General features: G+C 36.2%; 1 protein-coding gene, 1 long non-coding RNA gene and 1 other non-coding gene across 3 annotated transcripts; all 3 read left to right on the plus strand.

Annotated features, from left to right (window-relative positions):
* Nucleotides 1-13068: 13068 nt before the first annotated feature.
* On the plus strand, nt 13069-16270 carry LOC146135579 (deoxycytidylate deaminase-like). Its single transcript, XM_083395124.1, has 5 exons — nt 13069-13534; nt 13606-13705; nt 14161-14296; nt 14640-14756; nt 15992-16270. The coding sequence occupies exons 1-5, from the start codon at nt 13506-13508 to the stop codon at nt 16174-16176; spliced, it is 567 nt and encodes a 188-aa protein (XP_083251250.1). The 5' UTR covers nt 13069-13505; the 3' UTR covers nt 16177-16270.
* Nucleotides 15718-15792, plus strand: Trnaq-cug (transfer RNA glutamine (anticodon CUG)). The gene has a single exon. It is a non-coding gene; the product is annotated as a tRNA-Gln (tRNA).
* A 2942-nt stretch (nt 16271-19212) lies between the features above and the next one.
* On the plus strand, nt 19213-20997 carry LOC146135581 (uncharacterized). Its single transcript, XR_014501607.1, has 3 exons — nt 19213-19447; nt 20269-20324; nt 20617-20997. It is a non-coding gene; the product is annotated as an uncharacterized LOC146135581 (long non-coding RNA).
* The last annotated feature ends 1652 nt before the right edge of the window (nt 20998-22649 follow it).

A 22649-nucleotide genomic window follows, 5' to 3' on the forward strand; every position in this document is an offset into this window, starting at 1 on the left:
TCTTGTAAAACCTTCAACAAACCAACATGAGATAGATAAACACAATCAGAATCTTGCAATTGGATATTAATTATACATTATACCGTATAATGTATAGGAGTGTTCTTTTACTCATTAAAAGTGTTGCAAACAAGTTATTTGTAAAATAGTCTAGAAGTCAAAGTCAAGTGTTTTTCAATTAATAACAAGACAAGTCCTGTTCAAGTCATTATTAGATTAAGTCAACTTCAAATTAGGTCATAAATCAACATAAACATAAAATTTTAATCTATTAAACTTGGTAATCTTGTCGGAATAATATGAGCAAGAAATCAATACACCATACACTAAGCATATTGTGTTATGTGCAAAAATTGAGATAAATAGCCCCATTTAATTAAAAGTGTTGAATGAAAACACTTTATTTTTAGCCCATGTTGTTTGGATCAATGTCTAAAGTTTAAGTCAACTCATTCTGCCAGAATGACTTAAAGTCCAGCAAGTCATTTAAAATGACTTAAGTGCATTTAAATCATTGTCTTAAGTCAATTTAACACTGCTCGTTAGTATGGATTCGCTAAGAACAACCTAATGGGTTTAACCAGACAACACTCATCTAATTATATATTTTTTCGAAACTTTTTAAACTCTTTGCACAATGATTAATTTCTTAGGACATCCCGTGGTCCGATCACCTTTAAGTACGCATTCGTTCAAAAATAAGGCGATTCAGCCAGCTTATGATTCTTAGCAACAGTGTGTTGTGTTGCTTTTTTCGTTTCAAAATTTACGACACATTTGAAATTTACGCATGAATGGAAATATAGCAATTAACGCTTCATTGCACAAAAATAAACTGGTCAAGCCATAGAGCACTAATATAAGTGCTCTATGGTCAAGCAACTGCTCAAAACAATTTTGTTTAAATATCTTTGTCCTGCCTCCATGGGGTACGAAAAAATTTAATTTTACTTATTGGCCGTCCAATTTTGTGGCTTTCAGTATGACTTCGAGATTTTCTAAAAAGGTGAAAACGTACCTCGACCTTAGCAAATCTTTTCATTGAAAACTTGAAAGGACACATTAGTATTACGCATTAAAACTAGGTTTGACAATTAGCATATTGCTCGGAATACCGGATTTAAGGCAGGGAGTCTAACCGTTTGACTTTTCCGGTTCGTTTTTGGTTCTGGTTTAAGGGTTTTTTTTGCGATACGGTTTAGTTCTGGTTTCGGTTGAGCAATTCAAAAGTTTGGGTTCAGCTCCAGACCGACCATTTTTATTTCTAAACCGGTCATAAAGTTCCTGTTCTTTTTGTTCAAATATAAAATAAGATGCGTTAAAAAAATGTGCGTCAATAACTGTAGGCTATAGATCAAATATTGAAATGTAACTCGTATTGAATCCAAGTTTTGTGACGTATTAAAAGTAGCTCATTATTAAAATATTTGATAAATTAAATGCGACGTTTTATTTATTAACTATTCATTCGTTTATAAAATTTCGAACATGGCTTAACTTGAATCTGTAAAATACAACTTGTGAAGTCATGCGGGAGTAAACCGCTTTTTGACAGGTTCGGAAAAATAATCGCCCAAAACCGGTCCATAAAGTTTCGGTTAGAATTCGGTTTGACTCGACTCCCTGATTTAAAGTACTTTTACATAAAGTTTATACGGCCCTACATGCCACAGGAAGCACTATGTATAGCACCTTTGACGGAATAGATTGGATTCTTATAAATTAAGTTTAAAAATAAAAATAAATTTTAATAGGGTGACAGTTCTTGGGCGCTTTAGTAGAATTTATAATATATTAGCTGTGACTATATCTATTAGACTTTTTCGAAGTATTACCGGTAGTAAGTTTTTTTATTCGTTTTATTGTTTTTTCTTGAACATAATAGATACCGGTATATGCAACTTCTTAAACAGGTGCCAAAATTTGTTTTTGAGTTAGACTATACGTGGTGCTGAATTATTGCAGTCACGTGTCGTCGCAAGTTTTCCGGCACAGATATGATAGCCCTATTTCAGGGTTCAACACACAAACAATGGGAGCCCACAAGAAAAGTTTTCATTTTTCCCAAGTAGAATTTTTCTTCTGGTTAATTTATAGCGTTTACTAATCATCAAGCGGCGCAACATCCCTCAATATGCAGGCTGCAGTGCATTTGATATGAACGGATATTTAGACTATTGTTTCACTTGATTTAAGTATTAGACAAATTTAAAAATAATGTAAACTGGGTAGAGTTATAGTATATCCCCATCACTTGCTTTTAAATAAAAAGAAAATTTCTGTCTCAGTGCATAAAATACAGAATATACATTTCTAAGGTTTTACATCCTTTCACCAGCTCCACCACTAAAATATTGACCTCGGTGAACTCTAAACAATTATACCTTAACACGTACAGCAGGCGCGGGCCGCATGCGGCCCTTTGCAATTTTTTGTGCGGCCCTTCGCCTTTCTTTCCGATATTTTTCCCTAAATAAGGGTATTTTGTGTGCACCAATGTTGGAACTTTTGCTCTTTCAGTTTCATGTTTGCAAATGGTAACCCATAGGCTACACCGCTACACTAATGCAGTTGTTGAACTCGAATGGGAAGCATCTATTACAGGGGTTTTCAACCTTTTTCGGTTCATGGCCCACTAAATTAGTAAAAAAATTGCGGTGGTCCATTTAACGTCTAATAAAAAACATAAAGTTTCAACAACACAATAAATTAATAAAGCTTGTACATTATTTCAAATGTGTTACGTCGCCCCATACTTAAAAATGCCGGAAATTTTACGCATTACATTCCTTCATCTTCTGATTTTGCGGTTTTACAGAGTTTCTGAAAATTTCTGAAACCAGTTAGAGTCCTAAAAATTTTCTTTCTTTGCAACAGCTGACGGAAAACAGAGGGCTTTTAGCATTCGGAAAATGAAACCAGACATTGGTGCTTTACATTTTGCAACTTCAGACAACTCCCAAGACTAATTATAAAATGCCAATAATATTTTTACAATGATATTTTTTGGGTTTCGAGCGCATGGTTAATTAATCTCCCTTTCCACGTTGGTGTAAAATTTGAAAACACTTGTACTATTTTTATACTCCTGGTAGTTCCTGGTGGTTAAGTCAGTATTCGATTTATGACGATAGAAGGTAACATAGGTTTCAAAAAAGTTATTATTATTGCAAGTTCATAAATTTATACCTGAAATATTGCATAAGGTCGAAATACTTACTGATTGAAAAGTACCCTGAAACACAAGTAGGCCTAACACAACTACGGGAACGTCGCGGCACACCGGTTGCGCAGCACTCTATAAACGTAACAAAGAATAATACGAAAGCAAGGGGATTGTTATTGTAAAAAGAAATGATGTTACAAATATAATATTAGGTCGAGGTTTTTGTTATTTATCTGTCGGACTCTTATGTGTTCATAATGACATGTTTTTGACATCACTGTATGCAAAGCTCTGTGGCCCACTGAAAACAGTGTCATGGCCAACTACTGGGTCATTGTCCATAGGTTGAAAACCTCTGATCTATTACAAAACAATCTTTATTCATAAAATTTTACTTGCGTCACGTTGGTACGATAAAGAATTGTTTTGCAACAATGACACTTGGCTGCTACGACTTTTGCCGCGCATATTGACTGAGATGTTATGTTTAACAGCTGGTTTTGAATTATTGCTGTTAAATAGTTTGCGTCTATGCACATCTGGCCTGGAACCAAACATTGACAAGTTGGTTCAAAATATCCAACATCAGCCTTCTCACTAACTTTCATTTGAACATCCACATGTGTGTCTGTTATGATATTTCATATTCGCTTGTACTTGTGTTTTTCTAGTAAAAGCTGAAAATATGAATTAGTGTTTATTTGATGTGCGGCCCTCCTGTAAGCATTAAATTTCCTAACTGGCCCTTGTGTTAAAAAGGTTGCCCGCCCCTGACGTACAGTAACAAAATACATTCAATATTCAAATATAATAATAAAAATAACAACACTTTAAATTAGACCAGGAAAGTTTAATTTAAATATTAGGATTAGGGTTATCGCATTGCCCAATTGCATCGAAATCGCCTTGTCCGATGTATCCAGCGTACGTGGTATCTCCGGTACCCCCTGTGCGTTTTACGTGTTTTGGTGTAGCCCATTAGGGGTGGAGTAATCTAACATTGTTTCTAACGCGTCTTCTACAAGGTAAACGTCTCGCACATTTTAACCAAATAAATACATAATCTCGATTCGCTTCATTACTGAGCTATGACTTTTCGAAAAAAAAAAAGACGTACGTAGTGACGTCATATCTTTTAAAAAAATAAAAGGCTCTCCCATTTTTTACGATAAAATGCTATAGCTTTATTTGGATGACTGCTTTAGATTTATTACTCATAAATTAAAAATCAAAAAAAAAATAATACCTATAGCTCTTTTAAGATCGGATGTAAAATGTAAAAATAAATCTATTGATTAAATTTACGTTGTGCATAAATTCAAATTAAATTAAACAAGGGAGGCTTTTACCGTGCAAACAAATGCTTTCTTAAAACACTAGACCAAAATATATGCTTCATTTACTAATATATATGTGCTTTATTTACCATACAGACTCATAAATAAACTTCCACATAATGCTTAAGTACAAAACTTGAAAGAGTAAACATTAATTAGAAGACGTTTACGAAACGGAAAGAAAATTATAACTTACAATAGAAATTGTTTTTACATTTATTTTAGACAGTCTATTAAATGCAACAGGCAGTTTCTAATCATATACAACAAGGATTGTTAAAGAATATAATGATTTGTTATTACAGCCAAAAAACAAACATATAACGTTTTATTCTTCACGCAATTAAACGCACAGCTTTGGTTTAATCATAATGAACTTATAATAACGAACCCCTTTCAGTTTAGTTTGGTTGTTTTTTAAAATACTGCAAGAATATTCGTTTTGCACCAAACGTAGATTTGCTGAATAATATTGGAGTAAATCAGTGGATTCAAAGCACTGTTAATCGGATACAAAATACCGGCACTAACAATATAAACCTCCTTGGAAAGTGAAACTCCCGCAACAGCCAAGAAGCCACAAACACATAAAGGGATCCAGCAACAAAAATCAGTGAAAAGCAAACGACTGATACGTCTTTGCATCTTGTTGTTTAACTTTTGCTTTTTATCTTTAGCCATTTTGTTGCTTTTTATGTATATAACAATATAAGCAATCATCATAAAAAGAAAGATCGCGAAGTTTATCGATATCAGAAGAAGGGAGTACTGCCAAGAAGAGTCATTTACAGAAACAAACAGTCGAGGCATGCAAACACTAGTTTCACCGTAGTAGCCAAAGGTACCGGAAATGGGCAGATTGGGAAAGGTTCGGTTGAAAAGTTGTGCGACACCATGCCACGTAGGATCGGTCAAGTTGCTTTGTATTCTTTGCGCCAACTGATACATTGCGTTAGTAGAAACTCTGTCGGTCTTAAAAAATTTAGAGGAAAACCAACCATGGGAAACAAAGAAACCGGATGGATAGTCGAACAATGGTGCAGCAGCTAGAAGAAAGCCACAAATCCAGGTAGCAAGACAAGAAAGGTACACCCATTTCTTTTTAAGAAGTAGCGAGCCAAATGGGTTGCATACAGTGTAAAGCCTAAATGCCGTCATGACAAACATGTCGAAAGTACTTATTTGGGAAGCTACTACTAGTGTGAACCCCAACCATGAGCAAGTAGAACTGGTACGCCAAGAGGCGTCATACCTACAGTAATTGCCCGAAAACTGAAGACCTTTAACTGCTACAATAAGCAAATAACAACCAAACACAAAATCTGCCAACGAAAGATTTATAACGAAAACCTGGGTGCTGCGCTTAAGGACATTTTCTTCGCTGCCATTTTGGTCGCCATAATACATATCCTTTAGGGTTGTAGCAAACACTAGGAAGTTAAACAAGCAAGAAAGAATACCCAATATCCAAAATGATGGACGGAAAAATGCGTTTGCAATCATTTCTTTTTGACTGGAAAATATTGTGCTTCGTTTGCTAATAACCGGGCATTCGTCACTTTCGTCCGAACATTGTTTAAATCCATCTTCTACATATTTTTTGTCGACGGACAATGGTTGTCTGCTGAGACAATAAAATCTCGTCTTGTTGCAAATTGACTGTTCTTCGTCAGACTTATCTTCGCAATGAATTATTCCGTCACAAACCTGTGATACATCGATGCTCGTAAGGTCCTTGTTCAAACAAATAAATCGTTTCGGACAAAGCATTTTTTCATTTATTGTGCATTCAAATGGCCCTGACAACTTTGGTTTTCCCAAACACACTTGTCCATACCGAGATTTAACGACTACACATGTGTCGTTGCAGAACGCAGGAGTATTTTCACAGCCAGAGCATTCATCGGATAAATCCCAGCATTCTGGTCTTTCATCACACTTTGTTGCTTGAACCAATTGACGAGTGTCATCCAATGCTGTGTTATAGCAACTAACAATTTTGTCGTCTTCTAATGTGTTTTGATAACCATTGCAATATTTTAAATGAGAATTGGTTTTACAACTCATACCTGCGTTGCATAAGACTTTGTCAAAATCTATGCAATTTGTTGTATCCTGACAATGCATCATGCTCGGTGCGCAATGGTCCACAGAGTCACCTAAAATATCTTTACACACTGTTTGTTTTTCTCACAAACACTCGTCGGAAAGGTCGTAGCAGTCTACCACACCGTCACAAACTTGATTCTGTGATATAATAAGTTTATTGTCCAAACAAAGAAAGCACTTGAACTTTCCACCAACAAAACAGAGATCTGACCTGTCTGAACACTGCGGAAAGTTGTCGTAAATGTTGATTTGGGGCAAAACACATATTCCTGTATTGCTTAATCCCGGACATTTAAATCCAAAACCAGTCTTCTGATTTTTGCAATCTGATGGGACGAAACTGTTGCAAAAGTGCCAGGTTGATTCCGCCTTACTTTCATTGCAAAAATAATACATTTCGCAGCTATCTTTTACCGAGCACAGCCCATTTTCAGTCTCAACAACCATGTAAGTGATTCCTTTGATGGGTTGCTTTATTTTACAGCAGCTGTGGTTTTTGCTGTAATATGGAACAGTGGCTAATGAGATAAAAGCGGTCTTAACGCTAAAATCGGAACAATAAAACGTTTCTGTTCCAATTTTTCCACAGGGTTCGTCTTGTCCATCCAAGCAATCCTTGATTCCATCAGCTAAATCCTGCCTACTTATACATTGTCCAGTTGGTGGACACGAAGTCTCGTTTAAGCAGCTGCACTGAACTTTACCCGCACAATTGCAGTCTAGCTCGTCACTCAAGTTACAGGCTCCTAAACGACCGTCGCAGAAAATGTTTGTTGAGCACACTCCCCACTGGCACATCGACGTTGCTCGGGTGGGCAAGGTTTAGGGCAGCTCAACTCGTCGCTATGATCAAGGCAGTCCATAAATCCGTTGCATGTTCTTTTGTCTTCAATACAGTTGCCGTCGTTTTCACATAAGTACGATCCACCTTTGCACACGTCGCAGTTTGTTTCGTCGCTGAGATCGCTGCAGTCCTGGGACCCGTCGCAAAACAGGTCTACGTTCAAACACTCGCTACCGTCCTCGCAATAAAACGCTCCAGCTGCGCACCCAGAACAGCTCCTTTCGTCACTACCGTCGCTGCAATGTTTATTTCCGTCGCAACGCTGGGGAAGAGGAATACATTCGTCGTTGGTGCTGCACGACCACGACATTGAAGTGCTTTGGCACGCCGGACAATTTATCTCGTCGCTATCGTCGTTGCAGTATTTTATGTAGTTGCACACCCAACTTAAGTGGATGCACTTACTCCCATCGGCGCACTTCCAAAAATACAAGGGGCAGTCGGTGCAGTTCGACTCGTCGCTTTTGTCGTTGCATTCTTCCACGCCGTTGCAAAAAAAGAAAGATGAAATGCACTGGCTTCCATCACTGCACATCTGTTCATATTTCGGGCAAGTCTCTAAGCAGTTCCACTCATCGCTACCGTCGACGCAGTTGAAAACCTCGTCGCACACCCACGTCGATCGAATGCATTCATTGTTGGGTTTGCACAGCCTCGCTCCCCCCGTGCATTCGAAACAGTGGGTTTCGTCTTCGCTTGTCTTCGAAGCTACAGAATGGCAATTCCTTACACCGTCGCAAAGCTTATCTACGGTGAGATAAGCGAGGGGCGTGGGCATCAGGTGGGGCTGCAGCTCAGTTGACAGGTCCATTGTGGAACGGTGTTCGCTGATTGATTCTCGGCGAGGAGTAACATCAGCAGAGTTACAGCTTTAAACGTCATTTCAACTAAACTGGACTGCAAAACCAAAGCAAAATAAAATTAGTTTGTTTTTTCCTCTATATTAAGAGCATGCACCAGGCGAAACTTCCGGCGTTTATGAGATTAGCAGAGAATTTACAAGTTTTTCCATATGTCCAATTAAACTTAAAATGATATTTAAATGCTTGGACTACTGGCGATGCCGGGCAATAAAATATAATTACCGACACAAAAAAAACGAAATTCTCTGTCTTAAACATACTGTACCCATGAAACTGCAGCCTCTTTAGCACCAGTACAGTTACATAGTATGTTGTTCCATGTCCTTGGCGCAGTTTTGCGCAACATCTTTGTTAAAGAGAAAATATTGTTTAAAATGGTTTAATATGTTTTTCAAATACCTATCTTCCGCCCAAATTGGTTTTGCATTTAACTTCTGCTATCAACTACTAACAATTGTACAAGAGCCTACGTAAACACATCAAAAACTTGGTGTGCTTATGGCTAATTAAGGGCAAACAACATGCTAAAATCTTGGTCCCATGGGTAAGCAAGATATTTTTTTCTACCGATACACGCTTCTGTATTGTACCATGTTGGCCTTCTGTCCTTCTTCTAGAATCCTATTGCTACATTCCATGTTGTGCAGGCGTGTCCTTAAACACCAAGAATCGACTCAAAATCTTCCGCAATTTTCGATACTAGTAGTGTTTGAAACGTTTATTTAAAATCTTCAGATACCCTGGAACTCGCTCTCGAATTATTCTTGGGAAGTCTTTGAGAAAAGTCGGACCACAATTATTCTAAATCTAAACCAAATCTATGCTACAGTAGGCGTCAATAAGCCCGTTTATATGCACGTTTAAGCCGGATTCGAATCTGATTCGTTAATTCATTCTCTCTCGTTTTGGCGCTGGAATGAATTAAGTTCTTTCGTTTCCTAATCTGACAAAAGGAGTGGTTTTCAATCCGTTCGCCGCTTAATCTGTTCGTTTCGCTGACGGCCGGAATTGTTTGATGTTGAATGACCTGCTTTAACGCAGTAAACATCACGCCACTTTTGGGGCATTATGACGTAACACGAACGGCTAGTCGTAAACAAAACAAGTTTAGCGCATAAGGAAAGAACATTAGATACACTCGTTAGAATCAGATACTAATTTGTGACATAGGCGCTGGTCTAGAATCCACAACATATAACATTATTTGGGTTAGGATGCGGGTTTGGGTAGGTTTAAATAGTAATATTTGGCCCACCCTCACCCAAATATTGTACTTTGCTTTAATAATTGTCTCAATGCTGTGGTAGGATTCTAGGCCAGCGCCAAATACAGTTTTCATTAATGTTTGGTACAACTTATCACCTTCTTTTGTCCACTTTGCCTTGTATATAGCGTTGGCCAGCACAAACAAGCTTAACTTTCCTGCACTTACATTCTGTGTGCCAGGTAAACTGAAGCACAATAAAGACAGTCAAAAACGTACTTAATCGGCAAACCTAACTCAAGCAATTCTTGGGTTTTTTTCAATGTTAGGTTAATAAAAACGAACAAGCAGCAATAAATTGCTGCAAGGAGTAGCCTAAGCCGAAAAATTGGTTGTGCGTTAGAGGTTTACTGGAATATTACGTAATAATGCATATCAGTGCAGTTTGTACACTCAAGCTGGCTTGAATTTCGCGCCATGTAATTACGACGCTGGAACGGATTACTTTTCAATCCGGCTTGAACCTTAATCTAATCTGCCTGAGAAAGGTGCATATAAACAGGCTTAATGTCGTACGCCTGTTATGTTAAATAGATTTGACTAAAACTGAACGTTTTACAATAATGGGACGACAACGTCATCGTGCTACGTCACAAACATGGTTGCGCGCAGACGGCTTTACATGACGTGCATATTAGACGAGTGTTGGTTGAGGGCTGTCAGAAGGGAACAGCATACGATGTTGTTCTGCGTCCGTTAGAGTACGGTCAATAATTTAATGCTATTTAGGTTCGTTGTGTGGCACCAAACACGTTTATTTTGAGGCAATGTAGTTTTAATGTGCGGCAGTACAAACTGAGTACGAGCCACGTCTGTTCGTCTAAAATTATTAAATACGTTTCGGGACCACAGCCAAGTGTTTGTTTGCCTATTTAATATTGCGAAACTGATTTTGTGCTGTTAAACATCGATAGAACTCTAAAAGTGTTTATTACCCAGTTGAAAGCGTAGGTTACAAGGAATTTTGACGTATTACATGTTCGCACACTTGTACTGCCGCACTTAAAACTAAATTGCCTTAAAATGAACTTGTTTAGTGCCACACAATGAACGTGAATAGCATTAATTAGCGCCTTGTATTGAACGTGTACTAGTACTCTACCACAACAAACATTATTTGGGTTCATAGGCGCCCCCAGGGGGGGAGGGGGGCACTTGCTCCCCTGGGATTCCAAAATGCAACTATTAGTATTATTTGTAAGTGTAATATGTATTACTTATGAAGGTTAAAAATATTATACATTATATATATTGCCTCAAGTGGCGTATCCAGGGGGGAGGGGTTATTACCCACCTTTTTGTAAGTGATATTATGTTTTTTGTTCGTTTTTGTCACGGTTGAACAAACTGTTCGGAGCGGCGTGCTTTTAAAGTAATTGGGTCACGCGTCTTAAGCTAATGCGAAACCAACATCGAGCGCAAAACGCCGTTCTTCGTCTGTTTTCGACAATTGACAATGCTAAGTCAAACCTTCTTATCTTTTTTTTCGCTAAAAAACGTCGAGTTATGCGCAGTTAGTTAGTGTTCCTCACTCTTCGCTCTGTGTGCTAGTATCCGATATTGGTGTAACATCGGCATTAGTTTGAGATTTTTAAAAGAAAGTATAATGTTTACTGTCGTGTGCGTTTTAAAGTTTCCATTTTTATGTAATGTTAGTTAACGCAAAATTAGGCTCTTCAAGCATATTCTAACTCTAAGACCACAGGATTCTAAGACCACGTGAAGTGTGCAATTTGCGTCTTAAAGGTTCGCTTTTGCTGGACATTATTTGGCTGTTTCTTATTACTTTTTTTATTACGTCTTGGAATCACCATTCTATGACGTCATACCGTCACTGTTTTATGACCTGAAAGTAGGGGATTTTCCTAAGTTGAAATTTTGATTTTATGGATACGCCTCTGCATTCTGCAATACATTTTATTTGTATTTGACGTCACTATGCACGTGACCGTTGTCCACTGACGCATGACCTAGCGCCAAACTAAATGCTTTCAGTCAGCGTTTCACGATCTTTCTATTGAACACGACTTATTAGCGGCCTGTTTCACTGCTTCGTTAATCGTTGTATCGTTCGTGTGTACTTTTGAGATTTATGAATATACTCAACGGGCAATGTCTACTGAGTGAAGTGACTTTGTCTAGAGTTCAAGAAGTTAAGGAGTAAGGACAGGTATTCTAGCGGCCTGATCCTTTGGAGTCGGATTAAGGACTTGTAAGTGACTTAGGCAGCTGTTGGCTCTCGTCTTAAGAGCCAGCACCTTCTTACCGGACACCGGTAACCATACACCTACATTCGCTAACCCCCCCACTATATCATATGGCAAAATTGGATGCATATTTGTTTTTTTGGCGCACTTTCACTATTGTACGTAAAAATTAATAAAAAAAAAACTTTCTTCAAATGCCGCATACCACAACGCATATTGTTTGGGTTAGCGTTTGGTTGAGGGTGGGTCAAGTTATTATTAATAATAAACAAAATATTACTTGACCCACCCTCACCCAAACATCAAATTTGAATATTAACATTTTTCGCTAAAAGTGTGATTGCTGGAAAGATGTAAGCAATATAAGGATTGTGTAAAATTTATTTTTGTATCGTCACAACTTTTTGAGATATTGCCCAAAATCAATGCAGCGCGCCAACTTCGCCCAGGTAAGGTTTAGTCAGTTGAAAAAAATTGCCGCTGACTTGCCATACTTTTCATAGTGGCTCAAGCCTAAATTGCACGACATATAACTACAACAGTATTTGTGGAGTCTGTAACTGACACTTACTTTCAAATAACAGCAAAATAATCTAGCAAAGCTAGCAATTCAGGTCAGACACATTAACCAGATCTTAAAAGATATATTTATATATATATTTCGCCAACTAAGGCATCGTCGGTATATCTGAATAAAAACAAACGCAACAGTATAAGAAAGAGTTTATTCAGATATACTGACGATGCCTTAGTTGGCGAAATATATATATATCTTTTAAGATCTGGTTAATGTGTCTGACCTGAATTGCTAGCTTTGCTAGATTATTTTGCTGTTACTGATCAGGAATTAAGGTCGACATTTATCTTGCAAGGGTCAAGGTGATTTCCATTTTTAACATATTCAGTGCAACATTACTTTCAAATAGTCCAGGCTTCAGCTAGGTTAAACTAAGCGCTTTATAATGGAAGTAAATGATTTGGTCGCGTCTTCTCGACACTTTGTTGACGAATTGGAAAAGTACCGAGAACCATGGGAAAGTAAAACGCACTGGCATGCAAGAAAGACCTTTCTCCGAAACAACTGGGAGTCGGATATGGACCGGGAAAGACTAATTTGTTTGTCAGTAGCTTGGGCCAATGTCCAGTTTATGGAGAACCGTTACCCGGATAAAGTTATGCTGCAGCTACGAAAGATGGAAGAGGGTATGGATGATGCACGGACACTGTTACAAGAAGCTGAAAAACAGATGTAGTTTACTTTTTTAGTAAAATATAGCTGTCGATGAATTGGTGTCAACCTCCAAAATGCCTTGTCATTTTAACTTTGATTTTTTTTTTGTCATTTTAACTTTGATTTTCATTGTACAGCCAGATATAGTTGGAAACTTAATTGCTAAATTTTATATCGATTGTTTGTCGCATGATGTTAGGTTTTCATTTATCTTCTTCTTTTCGGATTATTTGGTTGTTTTACTTAAAAAGCCTATGTTACTACTTAGTGTTTATTTCATTTTATTGACCCGAAACATATGTTTTACCTTTTAAGAGTGTTTCAGTGTTGAAACATGTCTAACTCTTTTAATTTTGTTCTTGAAACAAGTTTAGCACATACAATCAATGCCATCTTTTTTAGAATCAAGGATTTTTTTACCTTTTTTAAATAAATTTTAAATTTAAATAACCCTGATCTAAAGTCAGCAAAGCAATAAACCACCATGGCTTCCAACCAAACTATTTCTGACCGGTAAGTCTCATATAACAAAATGATGTTGTTTTTCTCCAAACCATCAATCGTCAAAGAATTTCCCATTGCAGGGATCTCAACACAAGGCGAAGCGAATATTTAGAATGGAAAGATTACTTCATGGCGGTTGCCTTCCTGTCTGCTCAGCGAAGCAAGGACCCTAGCACTCAGGTAAACCCAAGTAAATATATCAAAGTCATTTCAACCTATAACTACATGCTATCATTGTACCGAAAATTGAAATTTAATAAGTCATTTCAACCTATAACTAAATGCTCTCATTGTACCAAAAATTGACTTGCTGGTTAAACATTCTCAGTTGAATGTGTACTAGAAATGTGTTATATTTATCGGTAATTGTAAGGTAAATTGACACATTTTCATTTTGTGTATTTCTAATTGTAAGTTGCTAAAGTTTTGGCTCAATACATTGATATCAAGAAAACTGAAGTTTTAATGCCGGAAAATTGTAATTGATTAAATAATTACAGTTTTTGTGTAATTCTAATGTAACTGAAACATTAAAGGGAGTAATTGTAATTGAACTGAATTAATGTAATTGATCCAACTCTGATTGTATTTAACATGTAGGTTACATTATATTTTAAGGTTGTTGTTCTTTGCAGGTAGGTGCCTGTATTGTCAATGATGAAAAAAAAATAGTCGGAATTGGCTACAATGGGATGCCTAATGGCTGCAGTGACGATGATTTGCCATGGAAGAGGGAATCTGAAAATTGGCTTGACACAAAATACCCATACGGTAAACATTCCAATATGATTTGGACTTTTTGTCATTTCTGTATGAGCCACGAGTTTTGTTAAATATTTATACCTAATATTTTTTTTTGAAGAGTTACTGATAATGTTGGTCAATAGTCTGCTTTCCGCTCCTACTGATATATATTGGTATCAGTACAGTTGAGCCAATATTTTATTATGGAAATATGATAAAGCTTTTTCCTGTTAAATAAATAAATTTCCTACTTTTTACAGTTCAATAAAAAAGGCAGATGAACTGAAATGTTAGTTGAAAAAATCGTTATTTTTTTTTAAATTTTATGTATTATTGCTTTAATTTTTAGGTTTTTTCATTTTACTTTTAGTATGCCATGCTGAAATGAATGCAATCCTTAACAAAAATTCCTCTAGTGTGGCGGGATGCACCATATACGTTGCACTTTTTCCTTGCAACGAATGCGCAAAGCTCATTATCCAGTCAGGTGACTAGTACTTAGTAACTATGATTACCGGTTTTACCGCTTAAAGGTTAACTTAGTCAATTTTGTGGTAGTTTGCCCAACAAAAAATTCAGATGTATAAGTATAAAATACTTTTTGTCAATAAAAATGATCCAACTTTACCAAAACAAGGACAGTACTGAAGTCTCACAGGAGAAAAGAATTATCACTGCTAAGTGGTCAATTTGAGGTTGAGTTCTTTGTCTTTATTTAACAGCACAACTTTGTGTTGCTAATATTTTCAGATAATATTCTTACATGAGTTTAAATTTGGTCAAACAGCGTTGTCACAGAGTCTATAAATGTTTACATGTCTTTGAAAGTCTTTAATAAATACTATATTTTTCCAAAGTCTATGAATTGTCTATTTACTTATTTTATGTGCAGTTTAGGTTATGTGCGGTGCTGTGTTAAAACATATGTCCAACCTACTTTTTTATTCTGTTGATTTTGGCATTTATGCTGTTCACTTTTTTAATTGATTTCAAAGCACGGGAAAAAATTCAAATTTAAGTCTTTATAAAGCTATACGTTTTATTGGAAAAGTCCATAAAATTTTGAAGCGTAATTGCTGGAGGCTGTAGTGAGACGTAATAGGAATATCAAAGCCCATACATAAGTAGGTAGCATTTCAAACGTTTCGAAAATCTTTTTTTTATCTTCAACATCTTTATTTTCAACAACGACGTTAAAAATGAATTAGGAGATATTCGAAACGTTTAAAATCCTACCTACTTCTGTTTCAGCTTTCGGTGTACTAATGATATGTAAGCCGTAATCGTTGGTCAAAAAGCAGCTTTAGAAGGGCTAGATTTCAGTTGTAAACACACATGTGTGTTCATGTTTCATTGGATAATGATATGGTTCTGTGAATACCCTTCAATATGAAGTTGCTTGTACTAACAGATTGAGCAAGCATTGGCGTATGGTCGTTCCCTTCTGAGCCTGCATAGCTCAGTTGGTAAAGCGACGTTCCCGGCCTGACCGGAGGTCGTGAGTTCGAACCTCACTGCAGGCAAGTTGTTTTTCTAGTCTGCTCTGCTTGCATCATTGATCGACAGATTCGGTGAAGAGTCTGCAATGGCTTTTGGTATATTTCTGTTTGGACTTTGGTATTCTTACTACGAACTCCAACTACTATGCTCCAAAATTTTAAAGAATTTTACACAAGTCTACAATTGAGACAAAGTTTATTTCAAAGTTTTTTCTGTCCTAAGGAATACGCAAGGTGCTGTATTTCTCCGACAAGCACCACGAAGACGAAAAGATGAAAGCGTCGCGGAGATTGCTCGACCTCGCCGGGATCGACTATGTCCAGCATCAACCGAAGCAGAGCAAGATCGTCATAGACTTCGACCTGATCAACAACCGCGGCCCAGAAAAGCAGTCGGTGGAGCGCTAAACGAGGCCTTTTCGCAAAGCTGCTCTTTTCAGTGGCGGAAATGTTGTAGTTTTAAGGCGTTTTTTTAGCTGGTTTACCAAAGGTCGTTGTGTGTTTTTTTCTGGACATCCGTGATCTTCGCTTTTTGACTTCTGCAAAGTGACAGTGGACACGAATAGAATTTTCTTTTAGGTTGCAAAATGCGCCGTGGAAAAGATTCTGTCCCGCGCATACAAAGAACTGTTAAAAAAAAGTTAGTGAAACGCACTTGACGAAACCCTCGCGTTGTTTTACAACACATTTTAACGTAATATTTTATTACCTATTTTATTCGGTTGAATGTTAAAAGCACTGTATACTTTACTGATTTTTTTATGTGAAAACTTACGTGAATTTAACCGTAGGCCTACTGTTGACGGCAAAGCCCCCAGTGTGAGTAAGTTCACGTTAAGCACTGCCAGCAGTTTTTGCGCCCCGAAAGTGTTTTTATTGTACGCGTCAAACGCGATGAAAATTACAGCAAACGTGCGAAAAAAATAATTTGTTCAATAAACATATACGAATGCATGTTACGTTTTCGATGATGAAGTTCAGTGCTGACCAATCAACCATAACAGAAATATCCAGATAATTATGCTGTGTGGAAGATTAGTTTATTTTTCCTACTGCATACGACCAGAGTTTATTATTATTTGAACGCAGAAAGCATCAAAATTAAGAAGCGACCGGCTGGGATTAAGACCAGCCCACTCATCTTTATGAGTTGCGAGTTTTCTATTCAATGCACAGATATAAGTGTTTTATTTATTTGATCATAAAAACAAACACAAGCAGCATCTTTGCATGTTTGGAACGGTATATAACGAACCGCGCGTAAAACAGCAAGCGATTCAACAAATCAAAATCGACATCAGTCCCAAACAAATTTGACAGGAACCTACCGCAAGAATTATAGTTTTGCAGAGACTTAAGATTAAATTAATCTAGATTTCAATATGTTTACAAGAATAAAATAAATGCGATATAGTTTCAGTAGGATTACTACTAAATATACATTTGGCAATGTCGTTTTTACCAAAGGTGTGGAGAGAACAGCACGCACTCTGATGTTTAGTTGAAACGAACGGGGTTGGTTTCAATTGTGAAACTACCCTATACAGCTGTTGAAATACGGTTTTCCCCAAGGGGTTTTATTTAAAGATAGGCCCAAAGCTCGTCCACAATTTTGTTTTTATTGGCGAACCGATGCATAGGCTACTGTTTTATTTAATTGTATAGTGCTTTTGCAGTGTCACACATTTTAAACTGTGCATTCATTAACTAAGCGTATTTCAGTTTCGGAAATGTCATCGATTTGATCCCATTCGGGTGGCAACGGCAATGATTTTAATAAACCTATTAAGATCGCTGTTGCTTCTAATTACTTTTTTGTTGCATTTCATTGTCAGTTGGTCATTATTATTCGCCTTTAGAATGAAGTAAGTCTGAGCGATCGAGTATTACGAGTCGATGAGACGCTTTAGGTAAAATGTTTGTCATTTAAATCTGACGCTCTTAGACGAATTGGAAGCTGTTTGCGTCAGGCATTGTGCTTTCGGTCCGCCTGGTTGGGGATCTGTTTGTCAGTTTGTGTCACAGTTTTCTTTTGTAACCCAATCTTTAATATCGTATTTTATGTACCGGTAGTTGAGTTTGTGTGATGTGCATGTAAAAACGGGGGCGGAAACACTTGTGAGTCCATAAAGGAACTTCCTCTTAGTCCAATCCCGATGACTTACGAACCCAAAGGAATGCCAATTAACATGCAACACTGGGTGCGACTTAGCGTTGCGCTTCGACATAGACGATAATTTGTGTCACATAACCACAGACGTCATAAAACATTAAATACAAAAGCCATTAGTTGGTAATAAATACTCTCTACATACGCTTTCTTATCCTTAGGACCGCCCAAAACTATATACATGATATAAGTACGGTACTAGTTCGATTCTAGGTTATTCAAATAATGCACATGCAAATTGTGATTTATCAAAATCCATTAAAAATAACGCTTCTTGACAGTGAACAAAGAGATTATAACCTTATAGACAAACTGTGACGACTGTCGAAAGTAGTATGCATAAATTGCTTAAAGGCGAAAGTAAGAGTTTGTCCTCATGGTTGTAATATCTTTGCAGTGAACAAAGTTAAATCAGTGAAGTACCTTAAATCGAAGAGATTATAGATTATAATCTCTTTGTCTTAAATACCATATTATTGGTTAGAATAGGGGAGTCCCATGGTGGTTTTCCCTGTTTGTTTTTCTTTTCAACTACTGTTCTAATACATTTTATAATTATACAACCAAGAACCAGTCAACCTACACGACTCGTCCATTAATATCAAGGGCAATACAAATATTTCGTAGCATTTTCTGGTCTCGATTCCTACCACATTTCGTTCGGGGATTTATACTGCTAACATTATTTAAGGTTAGGGTGCGAGTTAACGTTTGGGTTTGGGCCGGTCTGCATTTTATTTAACAGTGGCACTTCACGCCGAGATCTCCGGTATGCAGCACCAAATTTTGAGGTTTGCACGTATGCAATCACATTATTTGCACACCTTGGGTAAAAATCCTACCAAAATTTACCTTTTTTCTAAGTTTAGGTGCGCAATATACCAATTTAGGTAACTGAACGAAATTGTTATCACGGCTTTGTCTAGCGTACCTGACCAAAGAAGAAAAAATGCATGCAAATATCAAAGCTTCGTATTTATAAAACACAAGCCATTACTTTTGTTGTGTTAGCCATTCATGCTTTTTAATTTTTTAGGTTAGTAATTACAAACTCTGCCTAACAAAACGTAATTCCTTTATGATTATTGTTTAGTTGGACCTGGTAAAAAATTTTAAACCGCTTCCTACAGTGATTTTTATTTAACATGTTGCATTTAACTAAAGATAGTTTTTAGATTAATATGAATATAAATTGAAAATGTATGCAGTATAATCTGATTGTTACCTCATTTTCTAATTGTCCACTTTTATTTTCTCCTAATTCCAACAGAAAATAGCGAAACAAGAAATTTATTGATACTCAGATATGGGAACTATACGCATCAACCTAGTTGGTAAGAATGTAAAATTAGTTGCTTATCCGCATTTGGAAAATGAAGTGTGTGGAGCAATCCAAAAAAACCTGGCAGAATTTCCAGATCACAACTTTCATCTTCATGTGGATTTACGTAAAAACAAATTAAAGTTTTCTACCCCTGTCATCTTTCACAAGCGCATCGAAAGACTGTGGTAAGTCACAAAAATGAAATCGTTTTTTCAATTTGGAATTGAACTTGTTTTAAAGTTACTTCACACTTTTTTAATAATATTTGTTCAGCAATTTTAGTTACCTTGTTTTAAAATCAGCTCCACTTGAATAGTTAAAAGTAGAGATAGACCGATATATCGGTTTACCGATAATATCGGCCGATATTTGGCTTCTACCGATATATCGGTATCGGTAAATGTAGGCCGATACTTTGGCGATATTTTAGTACAAAAATATGATATTATTTTTCCTGTACAACCAACAACTTATCAATTTTTTTATGAAAAACATTTTGGTTTTAGCATCACGCCAAGTTAATATGCAAAATAATAGTGTAATAATTAATAAAGGTATATAAACTAAAACATTATTAGGATTTCATTTTCAATTTATTCGAGTTTTGAACATTTTCCAGATATATAGAAAAATCGGTATCGGATATCAGTTGAAAAATTGTAAAAAATCGGGTATCAGTATCGGTCTAAAAAATGGATATCGGTCGATCTCTCAATAAAAGTGTTTCTTTTTATGTATATGAATTATTTAAATAGAAAATAGTATTCTGTTTAAATGTTTAGACAAATATAATCAACCAAATATTGCAGTTTTTGCAAACCTCAACACTAAACTTTGAATTTTATGCCTTCCATTTTTGACCGGTTGCTAAACACTCCCGACAAAATTTAGTTGAGAACTTCAGTTGACTATGGCATTTTATTGGCAAAGCAATACATCATCTCAGGTGACACTTTCTTTTTTCTTGTAAGTTTTTATCTAGCTTGTGTTTCTCAATGCTTTGCAGGTGTATACTGACAGAATGCCTTAATGAGCAAGGATGGGAAGTAAAGTCTGAAGGAGGTCAGCCATTCAATCACTATAGTCTAATGTTCCAGAAGTACAAATAATGAAATAACTTTAGTAGGCGTACCTTCTATTTACACGCATCATTCAATGTTGCAATCTGCTTTTTTTTGTGATGACCAGTATCTATAACTATTTATTAGTTGTCACTTAAAGTTGTGAAATCATTGGCTAGAACAGACATTTCTCATGCTAAATTCTAAAAAGTGTCACCTACTTTTGTGGCTCACACAGTCTTCCTAAAGTAGTTTATTTAACGGTTATATTGTATGTTGTTGTTTCTTACCAGGTAATTGTCCTTTTTGACTCCGAAGTTGGTCAAGCAATGACCACCCCTATTGTTGTGTCATTATGTGTATTTAGCTCTTTGTGACAAAATGAGTTATGCCTTTAACTTCAAAATGCAAAGCTACAGATGTTGCTTCAGCTTAGTTCAACTGGCATCACTGACAGTTTATTTCAACTTCATATGTTTGTTGTGTCTTTTAAGGGTGGATACCACATATAATGCGTTTTGCAATTGACTTTTGTGCTACTCACAAATTGTACAGTTATAACAGACCGCACTAAAATTGTTGCCTATCAAATTTGTGTGGCCTGCATCAACATTTTATTTTTAAATTATGTTGTCTTTTAAAGCTGCTGTGTTTACCTGCACTAAATGGTAATGTATGTTGCAACACTATTGTGCTACAAAACGTAATAATATATATATTTTTTTTTAGTTTGTGTCCTGAACGTTGGTCAATATAATAAGATTAACTCCATACCTTCACAAACTTATACTTTGTTGTTTGGAGTCTAAAACTTTGGGCTCATTTTTCTAGAATTCAACATAATTTAAATAGCCTTGGTAATTCAAATATTAAAAACCCTGTTAATTCATATGTTGAAAATAAAGTATAAAATATTGTAAATTGAAATTACTATTATCACTGTTTTAAAATAACATGAATTCATTAAGTCATTTCAACTAATGATTTATGTTGTAGTACTAGTTATTTCAATTTTAATTGTGTTGTTTTATCATTATTCATCAAATTTACATTATATATATTATTTTTTAAATTTTTTATTTTTTTAACTATAAAGTTCAATAAGTTTGATGCAAAACTTTTAAAATGTCACAAAGATATTTGCCAATATGCCCAGTAAAACCAAGACCTTGTTTTAAAGTAATTGGTTACCCTAGTGATAAGTGTTACCTTAAACTCATTAACATTTTTGTGCATTTAATATTTAATCAATGTTATTTGTATGTTTAAGTGCCATATTGTACTACTGTTGACTTTTCAATAATGCTGTCTTTATCTTTAACAACTGTTTTGTGGTTAATTTAATAAGCTTTATTAGCAAATGTAAAAAATATGTTTTTTAATATAAAAACACAAACCAGTCTGCTGTAAGACTTGAACTCGCTACGTTAGCCGTACAGTTCCTAATGCTTACTCAGTTTAACAAATTTAAAATAGCTGCAACTTACATAATACATATGCCTATTATTGTCGGAAAAAAAATCATGTTAATGGTTTATTTTTTGTATTTTTTTGAAAACGAGTTCAAACAGAAATTTGTTTTCTATACGACAGTGTTCGGAAAAAACAATGACTTCAAACAGGCTTGGGTTGTTTTTTTGTATATATTTTATCATTGCAAGAATGAATTACCACACCCGATCATATCATATTAAACATTTGATGAGCCCCCTTTTTTTTGCATGTTAAATTGTCCTCTTTAGAACACGGTATACGATACAGAGATGCAACAACATTGACGTTTCGCTGACCAGTAAGCGTTCATTAATAATAATCAGTTTTATTAAGTTTGTTCAGAGTTTCTTCTTAAGATCACTATAGTCTATGTTTCTCTAGTTGCACAATTAAGAGAATTCAACGTAAAACACGAACTTGGCTTTGTGCGATTGACCCAAATGCATCTCCGTCGCCATTTTGGTTTGCTGTCATCAGGCCAGGGCTGTGTAGTCGGACTCGGTTTGTTTTGCTTTAGTCGGACTAGGGACTCGAGTAAGACCACGTAAAACAACCAGAGTCCCGAGTCCGTTCAGCCAGACTCGGGACTCTACGAAACCTTACATTTGGCCGGAGTCGTATTCGGGTTATTTTTAACCGACTCCGCGGGTCTGGTTGTCATGTTTAGGTGTAGATGTGGTAGTAAACATTTGCATATTTACGTAGCATCTTCCTATGCGCTACCCCGATATATAACGTTACAAGCAGACTCGGCTGGGTAGTTAACATTGTTTTATGACATTATAAATGACGTAATTTTGTGATAAAAATACAATTACAGTTAAACAAAAAG

This window comes from Ascidiella aspersa, chromosome 8 (genome assembly GCF_963924565.1).
Source record: "Ascidiella aspersa chromosome 8, kaAscAspe10.2, whole genome shotgun sequence".
In the NCBI taxonomy this organism is placed as follows: Eukaryota; Metazoa; Chordata; class Ascidiacea; order Phlebobranchia; family Ascidiidae; genus Ascidiella; species Ascidiella aspersa.

Bases quoted from the DNA above. Each gene is read 5' to 3' on its own strand.
- LOC146135579 (XM_083395124.1), top strand. From the start codon at position 13,506: ATGGCTTCCAACCAAACTATTTCTGACCG. The intron at 13,535-13,605 runs GTAAGTCTCATA...TTCCCATTGCAG, and splicing joins AACCAAACTATTTCTGACCG to GGATCTCAACACAAGGCGAA. The intron at 13,706-14,160 runs GTAAACCCAAGT...TGTTCTTTGCAG, and splicing joins GCAAGGACCCTAGCACTCAG to GTAGGTGCCTGTATTGTCAA.